This window comes from Plectropomus leopardus, chromosome 18 (genome assembly GCF_008729295.1).
Source record: "Plectropomus leopardus isolate mb chromosome 18, YSFRI_Pleo_2.0, whole genome shotgun sequence".
Classification (NCBI taxonomy): domain Eukaryota; kingdom Metazoa; phylum Chordata; class Actinopteri; order Perciformes; family Serranidae; genus Plectropomus; species Plectropomus leopardus.
This window is the reverse complement of record NC_056480.1, coordinates 18,083,663-18,099,620: the sequence shown is the minus strand read 5'-3', so window position 1 is coordinate 18,099,620 and position 15,958 is coordinate 18,083,663. Positions and strand designations below refer to the sequence as shown.

Genomic DNA, 15,958 nt, shown 5'->3' with positions numbered 1-15,958 from the left:
AACTCTGCTGGGAAGCATAAATCTAGGCTCAAGGAGGAAGAGCAGAAGAACAGAGGAGGAGGCGAATGTGCTATCCTTCGCTCCATTTAGGGTCTCCACTTCTCCTGTGAGGCAACATTCCAACTTATTTCCATATCCGTTGCTACATAACCTGCCAAGCAGACATAAACATACCAGATTTATAATACCTATAAGAAACAACTTGACACAGCTGAGGAAGGAGTATCATGTGCTTGCATCAACCCAGAGGGCGACACATACACACATCCTAAAGGAAAAGCAATATGGTGTGAAATGAAGGGGATTTACACCCTGGAGTACAACTGCTGCACATTACCCGTGTTTTTGAGTTTGAAGATACATTTACTGGTCATGTGCATGCTTATATTTTTGTTAAGATAGGGACATGTTTTATTAAAGGGCAACTTTTACACTAATTTTCATGTTCATACTTGTACTTTGGGTTCCAGCTAGAACATGTTTACATGCTTTAATGTTAAAAAAAACAAACATTTTTTTTACGTATAATGTCTGTGTTGCATACTCTCTCTCTGTCTGAGACGCTTCTTTTTTTTTTTCGCCCCCGCCTGTAACTTGGTGTCTCTGCATCGTCATTGCAGCCGGGGAATCAGTGTATGGGAGTGTCACTTTCCTTATGTAAAAAAATCGCCGATAACATCTTCTAAAAACGACCTCACGTCTTCTGGCAGGAATATGGCCCAAAATCTAGGACATAATATACATCAATTGCAACCAAGATGGCATGTTTACCTTATGTTAGCACATAGCTACATGTAGCAGTGTACTTGCAGCTGGGGAATGACTGTAACATAGAGGGACTTCCTACTGTGAAAAAGATCACCAATAAAATCTTCTAGAAATTTTTCAAATGCAGACATTTTCCAGCAGGAATATGAGTCAAAGTAACAGAGAAATTAACAACATCAGCAACCAAGATCACATTTTGCTGATGTTAGCATGTAGCTACATGTAGCAGTGTAGGCTACGTTATGTTAACACTTGCAGTTGCATGCCTTGAGCAGATGTGCAAAAGGCATGAGCAGATCAAAAAGCTGCTTGTCTCAAAACAGTGCACAGTACTGTATACTGTATAGTTGGAACGATCTGAAGCTCACCAGGATTACTTTTACATATATAAACATATGTGAATTATATTATAGTAATATGTACTATGTATATTGTTTGGAACACTTAATATTTCACCCACAAAAGCTGGAAACACTTTATGAATGCATAAAGGCCTCGATACACTACAAATATCAGATTAAAAGAACAGTTATAACAACAATTAGCTCTTCAAAGCGTCCTACAGCACCTCTCATCCAGAGCAAGATCCCAGAATTGTTTTGACACTCCGAAAAGGACTAAGAACACAAGCAAACATGGATCTCTGTGTCTGCAAGTACTCGCACCTTGTTTCAAATAAACTGTCTGTCTAAGCCTGCACACAAGGAGGAATAAATGGGACAGTAAATTTATATGACAGGATGTTTTGATTATTTCTCCAATAAATCCTCTGCCTCTCCCTGCAGGCTGCTACGTGACTAAACAGTAAGAGGAGCAGAATATTGTGTACACAGTCATAACACTCAACTCTGGCACACTAGAATAAAACAATAAAATTATGAAGCACTAACAAAAAAACAAATTAAAGCTTCACGGTCACTGCGGCACATTATCTCACGCAGGATGTTTTCAAGTCTGTGTTTATTATTCTCAGAATGAACAAAAGGACAGCTGGTGCAGGTTTGAAAATACTCCCTATATATTACATCTGATCATCCCTGCACCCCAACTACAACAATGCTCCTATCTTTAAAGAGCAGACGAGTGGATGCTAATCTGATTATTCAGGCTCCGTGTTGACCCCCTCTCTGTCAGGGTTGTTGTGGTCTGTGCATCAGCATGGAGCCAGGGGGACAACGACAGGAAAGTAAGTCCACATTCCTTTTCTTATCTCACTGCTTCACCAGTGTGCATTTTAAAGGTATCACCTCTCTATCACCCCTCAGCTGAGCACAAGTGTATACTGTCTCACATATGTGGCTTGACTTGTTGCCCCTTGGAACGCCAGTATATGACAGGCGAGTGACCATGAAAACAGTGGGTAAAAATACCATGAAAGACATGCTCGGGTTGTATTGGTTTACTAGGAAGTCACGTGATGGACAAGCATCAACATTGTCCATCGTGACCAAAACACTGCTGTTGACATATGAGTAAGAGGAGAGGTGCTCAGTCACGACTGAGTGTCTGTAAGAGAGGCCTTCAGGGTACGAAATACAACACAGTTATGTTTGACTAAGGGTGTGTGTGATGAGCTAAACAGGTTTATGTTTGGGGATTTAAAGTCCAGGATGGGTTTGCAACAGTTATTCATAAATCAATCAGCAAGTTTCGGTGTGAATATCCTCCTAAGGGCTTAGAAACTTACTAGTTACAAACTGGTGATTTAAATGGGTTTTCTTGTTAAAACCTACACAGAATGATAAATTATTGTTAACTAGAATTACCGCCGCGTGGTTGTATGCCTCTGCCAACCAGCTGAGTGGCAGTTTACATTCATGTCTATCCAGATTCATATGCAGCCATGACAGCGGACAATGCTTCAAATAGGGATAGTGCTGCAAAGACGCTGCATATTCTAACACATGGAGACTTCACACATATCAGAAAGAGATTGTCGTCACAGTGAAGTTAATCTTTTGGAATTAAAAAGTCACTAATTCATCATTTTGTCCTATTGAACATTTGTGCGTAACTTTGTAAAAAGTTCTGAATTCTGGAGATATGTCCAAAAGTGGGTTTTGTGAGGTCACCTCCAACCACCAAAATCTAATGAGTTCATTCTTGAGTCCAAAGTGAACGCTTGTGCCAAATTGGAGGATATATAGGATGTACAGACAGATGGATGGACAAAAACAAAATGCCTCTGGTCACTGCTGCGAAGGCAGAATAAAAATTCAGGGATCATTTTTTTAAGTTAGCAGATTTCTCAATAACATGTTTCACAAAATCCATGCTGGTGCAGCATTGATGGCATTTTAGATGCAGAAGAAGGCTGCTTTAAAGGCCCGATGCACTGAAAGCAATAACTCACACACCTCTTTTGACGCTTGTCAGTTGATGCTCATACGGCATACTGCATGCATCAGATTTTTGGTTACCAACACCACAGAACCAGGAGTATTTATATGTAGGTAGTTTGTATTATTATGATTTTAAATGTATTTCTTTATAAATTAATGACTTCTTGGGAAAAATTCCTACCCTCTTTTTCCTTTTAGCTCTCTCTAAGCAGTAACTATGGCTGCAGAAAAAACAGCATTGTTCACTGTGTCCTCATCTGATCCGAAATTTTAAAGTTCAGAGTAGGGCCATCAAAGCAGCTTCACATATCCATTTAAAGCAATATATATACTTCAAAATGCACGAGTCAGACGCTTTTAGTGTGCTTGGGCCTTTAATGTTACAGCTGTAGCTGCATTCTTATATTTAGGCCAATCTCGGCACTCAACTTGGGCCTGTATAAAAAGACTCTTTTTATTAGTATATCATTAATAGTATTTTCTTAACTGAAAACACATATAATAAATCTAACATTTTACAAAAGTGTCATGATGTAAAGATTCTCTCAAATCCCTTTCTCCAGATGACTTTCTGACCCCAGATCTGACCTTCACCACAGACTACAGACGCAGAACATGAAGGAGCACCCAGCCACTATTTCATGCAAAGTTAGGTTACTAGATGACAACTTTTTTTTCTCTTGCAGTCCATCATTTGACTTTTCCTGTTCACCTTTGTAATCTATCTGCCTTCCACCCTCAGGCTTTTATTCACCTTGTCTGTTTCACTCTCCTGTTATTCTCCTCCACTTCTCTCACTGCCCTTTTTTTACTGCTCTCTCTCTCCATCTGTCTTCCTCTTTGCCCTCACAGTCAACTGATAGATAGTGAGATGGAGTGGGTTCAGAGTGCCTTGCGTGGTGAATACCTGCATTTTAAATGAACCCAACCAGATTTTAATGAGGCAGCAGCATTTCCACTAGAGCTGCTCTTCATTAGGGCTGATGTCAGATCACCAGACGGACTCTTCCTCTTATCACTGCTCTCTGATTGTAGAGGGGGAAATGACCCTGTTGCCACAAGCTCCACCACCGGTTTCCTCATCTAAATGGGCTCATCAGGAGAGCGAGTGGGTGCTTGCCAAAATAAGCTGTCCATTCTGTCTCTGCCTGGTACTATCTACTAAAAGGACAGTCAAAAAAGGACCAATTTCACAGTTAGGGGGCTATTGGGGGGACAGGGTGAGTGTTGACAAAGCACTGTCTGGCAACATTAGCTCTCTTACAGTTAAGCTTAATGGGAGCACTGTAACGACAGTAATGATGAGTGGAGCACCATAATGAAACCAGGCACTTTCTGTGGAATGAATACAAATGACTTCATAAATCTAAATGGCAACAACAGCTGGAGGCAATACATTAAGAGACAATGCCGGCCTTGTTATGTTAAAATAAGTAATGACTCGACACATTTTTGATCGTCGCTAAAAAATTATTTGTTGTCTCTCCACCTTTACAGGTCAGAGGTCAACCCCAGCTAAAGGATGAGTGGTCAGCTAGAGGGCTCTTTAACGGGGCTGATACAAATATGTTCATGACCGGTAAAGCTCAATCGATATAAATCACAAACACCAGAATTACCAACAAAATAAGTAAAAAAAACCCAACAAAAACCTATAATTACCGCTTTGCCATTCTATGCACCTGCCAAGCAGCACTTACAGGTTACATACGTGTCTGAAAACATGGATGTTTCACACATATTCCCCCTTGCAGCATGGAAAATTTGCACAATCAGCACAGCTCCAAGGTGGACACCAAAGATTAGTGTCACCAATTCAGTATCATGCCAAATGTCTGCCCTTCTGTTCCTGAGTTATGGCGTTGAGTAATGACTGGAACGTGTTTTTGCAGAACACTACGCTGTCACAGTGAAGTTGACCTTTGAACTTTTGGATATAAAATATTATCACTTCATTATTTTCTCCTTTTAGACATTTATGTTATATTTTTGTCCTCAGTCTCGAATCAGTTCATTCTTGAATTCAAGTGGATGTTTGTGCCAAATCTGAGGAAACTCCTTCAAGGCCTTCCTGAAATATTGTGCTCATGAGAATGAGACAAAATGCAAGGTCACGGTGACCTTAACTTTTGATCACCAAAATATAATTAGTTCATCCTTGACTAAAAAGTAGATGCTTGTGCCAAATCTGAATAAACTCCTTCAAGATGTTCTTTAGATATCACATTCACAAGGATGAGACAGATGCAAGGTCACAGTGACTCTGACCTCTGACCACCAAAATTAAATCTGTTCATTGTTGAGTCCAAGTGGAAGTTTGTGCCCTGTTTGAAGAAATTCCCTCAAGGTGTTCATGATATCACATGTATCAGAAAGGGACACATAGACGGACAGATGGACAACATTAAAAAACATTATGTCTCTGGCAACAGCTTTTGTCGGTGCAGAGGCATTAAAAATAGAGGACATAATCCTCAAAAAATGATTAAGGTAAATTAGAAACTGTGACATTACACAGTTCTCCAGCATGTCTTATCCCTAAATACTAATATCAGCATTGGTCAGGCCATAAAACCAACCCACAGCCCAAACTTTCCCTTAGCTCAACACTACTATAACTGAGGACACAATTCAGCATATGCCCCTGGTGTTTCTTCTGCAAGGACAATATGCTGCAGTGCAGTACAATAACCGGGTCTGTGGGGTTGTAGCGTTTTGTCTTCTCACCAGTACGGAGGAGGACTTTTGGAAGCGTTGCAGCAGATTTTTCTGCACCAGGCTGAGTCGTTTGCCCCTGGCCTTCCTGCGTAGGACACTCTGCACCCGTGCTGATGGACGCTGCTTGGGCCGCAGCCGCATCCGGTGGTTGTCAGGCTGCAGCCACTGATAACAGTACGAGCACACTGAGGTGCTCTGCAGCAGACTGGAGGATTTCTCCTTCAGTAGTGCTGAGAAGAGAAGAGAAAGAACGCCTAAACACTAAATGGCACCGCTACGTATTGATGTGGTTTTGGCTGGCATGGACCTGTGTGTGTGTGTGTGTGTGTGTGCGCGCGCGCGCGTGCGTGTGCATGTGCGCGTGTGTGGTTGTATGAGTTTGATCCTACCAGGCAGTCTGCTACAGACAGCTGGCTGACTCAGTGTGTTTGGCTGAGGGTTTATTGAGGTTTATCAACCTTGACAAGCTGGTGACAAAGTCCTACTTACTACTGCATTCAGTTCTTCATGGCTATTACACTTTAGGGTTTTACTGATGGAACATGCACAAATGAAAACAGGACAAAAATTAAAAAGTAAAATTTGTCAATGATGTGCAGGTGACTTAACTTACCTTTATTCTTGACAGGCCACTGCCTAGAGAAGAAAAACAGGAGACAAGATGAGACATTTTGAATAGATACTTATACCAGATTAGAGTAAAATTAATCACTAACTGAGTTTAATGTTGAAAACCATTAGTAAAAGATAATTATGAAGTCAATCTTAAATGATGACAGCCTATCTTGAACACTTTTTGGTTCTCTAAAATACTGGAAAAAAAGCATTTATAAGTATTTCAACATGCATATTAATGTATTTCAAAATGCCCTCTCAATTTGCATTATAACAGGTCCTTTCACACTGGAACAATGTTAAATGACAGGGAAAGGATAAACCATGATGTTTAAAAATATGTAATTAATTTAACTGAAAGAAACTGGCAGATAAGAACTCTGTTAAAATTAAAGCATGCATATAAACGCATTCAAAAATGGAAACACCAATTGGAAAAAAAACTTTGTCACAGACAGCTCTTTCCATTGTGCACAGTGGAAAACGTGCCACCGGAAAATCAAATAGGACTCTCCCAAACAATATAGGGTAACCCCCCACATGGCTGCCTCTGCGACCATGAGGCTACCTCTAACTTTGGAACGCTTGCAATGACATATTGTGAAAACATTTTGACTAAGCCACAGCTAAGTCCTGCTAAAATTAGCTCTGGGCTTAAATCGATGTAGGGAAATTTACTGTCCAGCTGCACGTGTGACAGAAAGAGGGAGGAACGAGGCTGGCTGTTTGTGGAGGGGAGGAGGAGGCATGGGGTCGACTTTAATCTGGAGTTGACCTGCTGGCTGCTGCTGCGTCTGGCGACAGCGGTTTGTTGACGCTCTTCACTTGCATTCTTAATAACCCCATACATGACATGGTGCATTATATTGCTAGATGAGGTGCAGGGTGGAGAGAGATCTGCAACATATGTGCTATCACTCATCCCACAGTCTGAGTCACTGTCCCTTGATCCCCCCAAATTTAATAATCAGTGACTGGATTAAACTGCCAGATTATATACAAGCCCTGTCAGAAGTTGTTCAAGGACGGCGTGGTGTAGTGTGACTCTGTCGAGGACAGACAATGACTCACGCGTCCCAAAAAACACTTTTCAAAGTTGCTCAGGAAAAAAGCCTTATCATCCTTTTCTGATATAAAAGAAATTTAGAAATTTAGCAGGTTTTGAATATTATGTTGGAAGTAGGTGCTTCTCTATTTATAATCAATGATCATTAGGTGCACTTGACCCCACTGAAAAATACATTCTCGCAACATAAAACCACACATTCTTTATTGCTTTGCAATACCATAAAAACAAATTCTACAAAAGGCTATGAACCAAGTATGAACCCAAGTTTATGTCTGACCGTTTTGAAGCCTTTAGTTTGGCATTTTGGCCATCGGCATCTTGTTTTTTGGAGCTAGAAGGGACCATATTCGAACGAGAGGGTGGAGCTCTGGAGGAGCGAGTGCTGGATCTGACAGTGGCAGCGAAACTAGTTGCGATTAATCATCTTTTTTTGATCACCTGTTTTCAATTCCATTATTTTACATTACAAAACATTCATGAAGTCCATATAGAAGGTAAAGCAATTCCTACCAGATTGTCTTGATTAGGTATCAAATGACAGAAAAAAACTGCATGGGCTAAATAAATAAATAAATTAAGTAAAGTGGGCATGTCTGTAAAGCGAAGACTCGTGGGTACCCGTAGAACCCATTTTCATTCAGCTATCTCGAGTTCAAAGGTCAAGAAACCCCTGTTCAAACACTGTTCAGTTTCTCCATTTCAAAAATGTAGCCTAATTTTGGAGCATTATTCAGGCTCCTTCGTGAGAAGCGAGCATGACATAATACTGGATTCCTTGAGTCATTTCAAATGATACCAGCGTCATCATTCACAGTAAAACTCAGCCCGGTACAGCCTCTTAAAGACAGGAATACTGGCTTATGATAAAAAAAAAGTTACTTACGGCCCTAATCGCATCCCGATTAACGCGTTAACACCGACAGCCCTAACTGAAACTACTGATTGAGATCATAAACTCATTAGGAAAATGTTTACTGAGGTAATAAATCAAGTGAGAAGTGGGGTTATTTTCTCATAGTCTCCCCTGCTGGCCATTTAATATAATGCAGGTTTAAGGCACCTTTGCATAGGCTTCACTTTTCAGACCCAGAGGCTACATCCCCCTCTCTGACACAGTCTATGCTATGAACAGACCACTGATGACTCGAGTGTAGAGAAGCTGGATTCTTTTGGGAATGTTGTTTTCCCACAGTCTCTCTTCCCGCTGCTCCCCTGATGAGCCAACTCTCAGAAATGGCACACCGCAAAGACCTCTTCCACAGCACTAATCTTATTATCATACTTGTCATGCATCTCCTTTTAAGTGCACACTTAGTTGTGGTGATGAACACTGAAGATATGGGGCCTAAGAAGATATGGAGGTGGGGGGGGGGGTTTGCTACAATGTAATTGGAGACAGAAGTGCTGGCTGAGGCAAAGTGCACCAAATGAAAAGCACTATTAACATTTTATTGCTACCATCAGGGAAAACAGTGCAACTGCTGGCATATTCTGAAGAACCTTCACTGATGCTTGTAACTCAGAGATATTTAGACACAACGGTCAGGTTCAGGTAGTGGTGCGGTCAGCGTCACTTGGTGTGTCACCAGATATTGTATCCTTCTATCTACAGCACAGACCAGCAGGGCTCCAATTTATCAGCTGGACGTGACACAGAAAGAGGCCAGCAGGTGCCTCCCAGTCTAGAGCTCTCTGTACGGGTGGAGATGTCTGCTGGCTCCCGCTGAGAGGAGCCGTAAAACGAGAGATACAGTACAAGGAGAGATGAGAGCAAGTGGTTGTATCGGGGGAGAGAGGGAAAATAGTTTTCAAAAGGTGCTGGCAGTGGGGCGGAAAAAATGTAGTGACCTTTTTTGAAAAAATCAAAGATAAAGACCGTCTGTCGCCTAAAGCATGAATCATAACTCTGGTGATCCCTGACTCTCAATTTAGCGCAAACTTCAGGTCATTTGAATATGTCCAATAATTTGGTTTATTACCTGCAGAACTTCCCATCGGCCTCAACTGTACTTTGCGTTTGGTGCTAATTAATTAATATCAGAATCCCAACATGCTAAATTAAGGTGGTACAAGTGGTAAAAATGATATCTGATAAACATGGCCACTGTGATTAGAGGTGTAAGAAAACATTGACCCACTTGAGTATTGTTGTTAATTATGTTTTGTGATACTTTATCAATTCTCCTAAATACTGTATCACTTTTTAATTGTCCTTTTTTTGTTTTGTGGTGTACCTAAAGGACCATGCATGCACTTATTTTATTTTATTTTTTTTTTTACAGATATAGGCAAATGTTAATTCCTTTACTCTGATTGCACAAAATGTCATGCTATGATGTCTGATGTTACAGTGACTGTGGTGATGAATACAAATGCAGACAGAACTTTTCTAATTGCTTGATCATTTATGAATATGGCGGTGTGCTTGTTACAACATCACAGTTTTCCTAAAATAAGATTAAAAACTAGAATTTAATCTGATCAGTTCATCCAGTGGATGTTTGTGCCAAAATTTGAGGAAATTACTTAAAATCTTTTTTGAAATATTCTGTTCGAGAGAATGAGATGGATGCAAAGACACAGTTGACCATAACCTTTGACCGCGAGAATATCTGTCTATATATTTATATATCTAGATAGATAGATAGACAGATATCAATTCATATCTGAGTCCAAATACACGTTTGTGTCGAATATGATGTTATTTTGTTATTTGGGACAGACAGACAACCAAAAAACATAATGCCTCTAGCCACAGCTATGCCAGCATGGATGCATAAAAATTGTAATATATTGTCTACATAGCAATATATTTAATGATAAACCCGGTAACAAGATGCTTATCTCATCAGAATCTTGCCAATTCATGGCACTAATGTGAGAATGAAAGCAGCACTGTGCCTAAGGAGCTGCCTGTAAGTCTTTAGGACAAAAACGGGGCTTTTTGATAAACATGCAATCTATCTGAACGCATCTCTTTTGGCTCTAGGAAATCATAATGGTAATCCTTCACTATTGTCAGACATTTTGCACAAATAAATTAAATTAATTAATGGAGAAAAAATAACTGTCAAGTTATTTGATATTAAAATTAATAGTTGCAGCCCTACTCTGCTTTAAAAACTGCTTGCCTAACAAAGACCTCCACAGATATGTAACAGCTCCAATACCTTTGGCTGATATTCAATTATCAGTATCAGATATATCAGTATCAACATAAACAATATGCTGGTCTCTCGGAAAGAAAATAACAATGCAGAGAAAAAGCAGCTGAGGCTTTTGAAAAGTCACGTCACTATGACATTGTTTTTCCTGCAGACATCCTGCGTGTTTTGGTTATCAGAACAGTCAGTGAGGCCCAGTGACCACACACACAACTATGAATATGAACTTACTGGAAAACAGCTTTACCAGTCTGGCAACATGAGCCACAATAAAAGTGACGTCAGTTCACATACAAGGACAAACACGCACACACATGAAACAAGCTGTCACGTTCACTCAATACACTCCTAGAAACACACACGCACGCACACACACACACAGACCACTAACAGTGGACTGCTATAATTCAGTGAAAGCCTTTACTCAAAGTTAACACTGATAAAATGTTTTACTGAAACCAAAAACTACTTAAAACTCACTGTGACCCCGATGCTAACATACAAAAACAATCAGTCATCATCAGCCTGACGGAAAGTGAAGACAGTGACAGAGGGCAAGTAACACGATCTCCAAACAAATACGTGTAGTTGTTAGTATGAGTACAACCATGACACAAAACACTCCAGTGACGCATGACCAAAACCATAACTGGAGAAAGCGAAGACAGTGGAAACCCCCAGATGAACGCGGGGTGACAGTTGTGGTTCATTAGGACTGAAAACATCACCGACCACAGAGAAAAGCTATTTTAGTGGATGCTGACAAAAACATTTTCATTTCCCCTCAGGTTAACTTATCAACTGTGTCCAAGACCTCTGTCTGAAACGTTTATACTTAACAATAATTCCTGAATTCCTGATATGCCTTCCATATTATCACTCTGGATGAAGATCAGATTCAGTAGTCAACTAGCTTATCACACTTAAGGGTGAGTTTTGGCTCTGGCCGCTAACCGAGTCATCTCTGCCAGGCGCTTTGGCACAAAACCAGCCAGATCCTACAGCCAGTGGTCCAAACATTCAAATTCGTGTCCTGCCTGCTCGACAGCCGGTGGTTATAGTTAAATGTGGTCAAAATGTTCTCCATAACCACATTTCATCATAGCCAGGGAATCTGTGGAATAGATCAATGCATCAAAATAGCAGTGGGCTCGCACACATCCGTAAAATGACCCTGACTTTGGGGTTTCACTACGAAAACCTCTGTTTTTGTTTCCATTCATGGCCGTGCCCACAGATTTCCTGGCTCAGGTGAAAGTGAAAACAAGCTGGAGGATACAGGGACGTGGCTGGAACCCAACTCAAACACACAAGAGTTCATACACACACTTTTACACACTTTAAATGCACTAATACCCATATATACTATGATACAGAAAATTAGAGCGCTCAGACGGTACAACTGTAAATATGCAGGGCTTACACACACACACACACACACACACACACACACACACACACACACACACAATCTATTTCTGTCTTTGAGGCGCACACACACACACACACACACACACACACACACACACACAGAGACTAAGGCTTAAGCGGATTTTTCATGAAATTACTTTTAGCTTTCTACTCAATAAGGCAATCAAAACTGTGAGGGATACACCATCAGAGGAAATACTAACAATTATTATTATTAATAATAATTCCTAAGTTGGCAAAAGCAATAAATTTGAAGCAGTGAGCTGTAAATGATGATCCAAATTAGAAACTTAATTAGTATTGTGCTTTATTCTGATAGGGATGAAAAGACTTGACTACTAGAGGCTAATTAGATACAGTTGGAGAAGATGTGGTTCTCTGTATGGGTCCTTTTGACAACCTTGCAAAAGATACAAGAGAAGAGACAGACTTTACAGACTGTCTGTCTCTTCTACCCGATGATTAGAGGGACTGTCTTTGCTTGCAGCACTATGTTTTCCTTATGGTGCATTGTTTGTTAGGAAGGTGTTGTGACCTCCCCTGTGAAATCTATTTCACTGTGCAAATGCATGAGATTGAATGACAGTGAAGTCGAGCTGAATGCGTCAGTTGCAATAGCTCATACATGCTGCACAAACATTACATCTTTTAGGGGAAACACACTGCATGTTTCGAACCCCCTGATGAATGCTGACCAACAAGACATAATGGAAATTTACAATATCCCTCAAAGAGAAACGATCAAGATAAGAATACAACTTTACTCCTGCATGACCATTGACCCAAACTACCTCAACATCTCCAAGAACCAGAGATGCAAAGACAAACTTAAATCCCACTGTGAACTCTGATCTAAACTAAAATATAGTTTGGATTTTGTCTAAGGACAATTAATGCAAACAAGTACAAAAGCGGATCAAGATAGACCTGGCTCTCTCTCTTTCTCTCAAACTCAGACCAAACTCCTATCAAACTAAAATTTCTTCAGAAACATGGTATAGTGCACTGTTTGGCTGTAATACAAAAATTTGTTAACAAGAAGTGGGCACCATACTGTTTCCTGTATTGTCAAAACCAAGGCTAAAAATACTGAGATCAAACAGTAAAACTAAGCAGCGCTGATAAAATTTTGTTTCGAAACATGTTTTATCTTATTGTTTAAGTGTAATTTCACATCACTTATTACCAGCTGACCGCCTTTTTGTTTTCTGTGTTAAAACAGACAAGCTTGCATTACATCACCCACCCGGGGGAGCATTTATTGGTCCACTGCTGCGCAGTGCATTTTGGTAGTTGCAGGTTTTCTACCTCTTGGGCGAAAGTGAATGCCACAGTCCCTATCCTCTGCTGTCTCTGGTCATGATACACCAATTTCAAGTTTTTGAATATTTCTACTGTACTCACAGCCCTATGCACATTCAAATATAATATTAAGTATTACCAGTAGCCACTGCAGCTACACTAACAGCAAGCTTCACAACAAGAGGCACAAACCAATGTTCAAACAACAACAATATCTTGATTGTGCGGCATCACTAAAGACTGTAATAAGCGAGCACAAGCACCAGCAGCAGCCAAATCTTACTCATGGACTAGTTGTTTTTGCGAAGGTACAAACACAATGATAAACCAAGCTGTGAATGCATATCAGTCACTGATGATCTGTCAACAAGATGGATGTAACACATCCTCATATGGGCAAATTGACAAAAGCAGTGAAAATATGAGCATGACGCATAATCATATTCAAATATAAAATGCACAGATATGTGATAAGATGAGGAACACTACAAACAATCACAGCCAATTCTCAAGCAGATGTACATATTCAGCCATTTGAACAGTGGTTCACTGTTTAAAACAAAACAAACAAGAAAACAATGACAGTAGAGTCCCACCACTACAGGTTATCAATTAAAAATTGATTGGTCTTTTAAAGCACGGTGCAGCACTGGACATCAATTGAATTGGTTACAGATACTTTTCAATAATGTTAAAGGTCTGTTAACTATCATTTATATTTGTTAACACGCCAATAAAACAAGCCCGTAATTTGATTATGACCACAGGAAATGCTGATTTTTTGTTTCAAAGTCTATCCGGTCATTTTAATGTTTAAAAATTGATGTAATACACTCAGTTACTTTTTAGATCAATTTTATATGTACACTATATGATCAGTTCAAGTTAACAATTATTTCTACATTTTAAAAATGCTCATCTTAAAAATGCTCAGCTCAAACAAAATGGTCTCTCCTCTATCACAGATGGCTAAAAAACAACAGTGAATGGGCAGTAAGGTGTAAACATCTCCAGAAATGGTGATGTAGTTGTCTGCAAGTAACTGCAAAGCAAAGATAACCCAGGAATCGAGCATGTCCAGTCATTTATTCATTTCTAGAATTAGTTGAAAGTGTATTATAATGGTAAACATTTTTTAATAAAGTTATTTGTTGAAGAGAGCAGCCTTGTGAGTACATCTGCATGGTCATATCGATGCAAAAACAGTGAACAATCCGCACAGAAAAAGTCATTTTAGCTCAAAAATTCACTTTAAAACCACCACATTGGTAACCTATGAATTTATTTCCCCTATTTAATTGTTATCGGTTTCCAAAATCCCCATATTGGTGGTGCACTAATTTATAGGCTATGGTGTGAATTGACCGACAGGGCCTTGTTGTGCTTTCTTCTGGTGGATGTCTCATCTCGCCTACTGTATGTCACGAGATAAGTTGTCTGTAGCCTGTAGGCACAGGGTTAACAGAGGGGAGCCTAATGTGAATTGTATAATTAGTCACTATTTAAACTCTACAGATACCATTTTAGAATAATGTTTTTAGTTATTGTACAGTTGTAAGTAAATACACAACACTCTAACTAATGTTAGAAAATAAAGATTTCAGTATATTGTTCCCGCCATAAACACAGGTATCACATTAGCAGGACTGCTAACACTGGTCGAGCTCCACCACCTAGTGCCGACATGCTGCTATTACATCAATACAGGACACACGATAAGGACTCAGCTGTCAAAGTGAAATTCAAGTAGCATTTTGAACAAAGTTTCTTACAGGAAGTGCCGTGATAGCTCCGGGCATTTTTCTTTATACAGCAAGGACGCCTTCAACAGAAAGTTGGCTGACTGTTCTTCAGGAGGTGTCTTCATTTTCACACAGGGTAACTGCGACTCGTGAAAAACTGTAACTTCCCTACAAAAAAGAGCCGTGTCAAAACTTCTTCCGGAAACGTTAAAATGACAAACGGGGTGAAAATTAAGGTTAGTAAACGCCGCGGGAACTGCAGCGACCGGTAATTGCTGTATAAGTCTTAAATTCAGTTTAGATAAAAACGGTGCTACCGCTGAGTTGCTGCAAATCTACGCTGCGTCGCAACATTGTGACGTCACCCACCGTGCATTATGGGAGCTTGAGTAAATCGGAGGCACACTGCGGAGCTACTGTATTGTTCTGTAGCTTACTGGTATTTACTGTGACAGATCATTCTCTCCTACTTACTGGAAAGTCCTTAAAATAGACTAAAATCAAATGGATTGAAAATGATGAAATAAAGATAAAATAAATAATAATAATAATAATAATAATAATGATAATAAATCCTAACAAAACATGGCCAGTATCTCTCGGATAACGCAGTGTACAGATATGGAATGCTAAAGAAGTCATTAACTTTAGAAAATTTTAAGAGAAAATTTAATTATACATATATATTTATTCTTGTTACCTTTTGTCTTTGCTTTGTGTTGTGTGTGTTTCTGTTTTATTTTTATTTATTCTGTTGTATTTTTCTGTAAAATTTTAATTTAGGTATTTTCTTTGTTCTCTTCTTCC

The 15,958-nt window shown here is 39.7% G+C and overlaps 1 protein-coding gene across 1 annotated transcript in view; it reads right to left on the bottom strand.

The window, feature by feature from the left end:
- Nucleotides 1–15,490, bottom strand: part of c18h18orf21 (chromosome 18 C18orf21 homolog) — a 30,237-nt gene extending 14,747 nt beyond the window's left edge. Inside the window, exons 1-3 of the mRNA XM_042506575.1 lie at nt 15,182–15,490; nt 6,442–6,464; nt 5,838–6,058 (exon numbers count right to left, since the gene is read on the bottom strand). Of these exons, the coding sequence (XP_042362509.1) occupies nt 5,838–6,058; nt 6,442–6,464; nt 15,182–15,276 (339 nt within the window). The 5' untranslated portion in view covers nt 15,277–15,490. The remainder of the gene's footprint in view (nt 1–5,837; nt 6,059–6,441; nt 6,465–15,181) is intronic.
- Nucleotides 15,491–15,958: the final 468 nt, after the last annotated feature.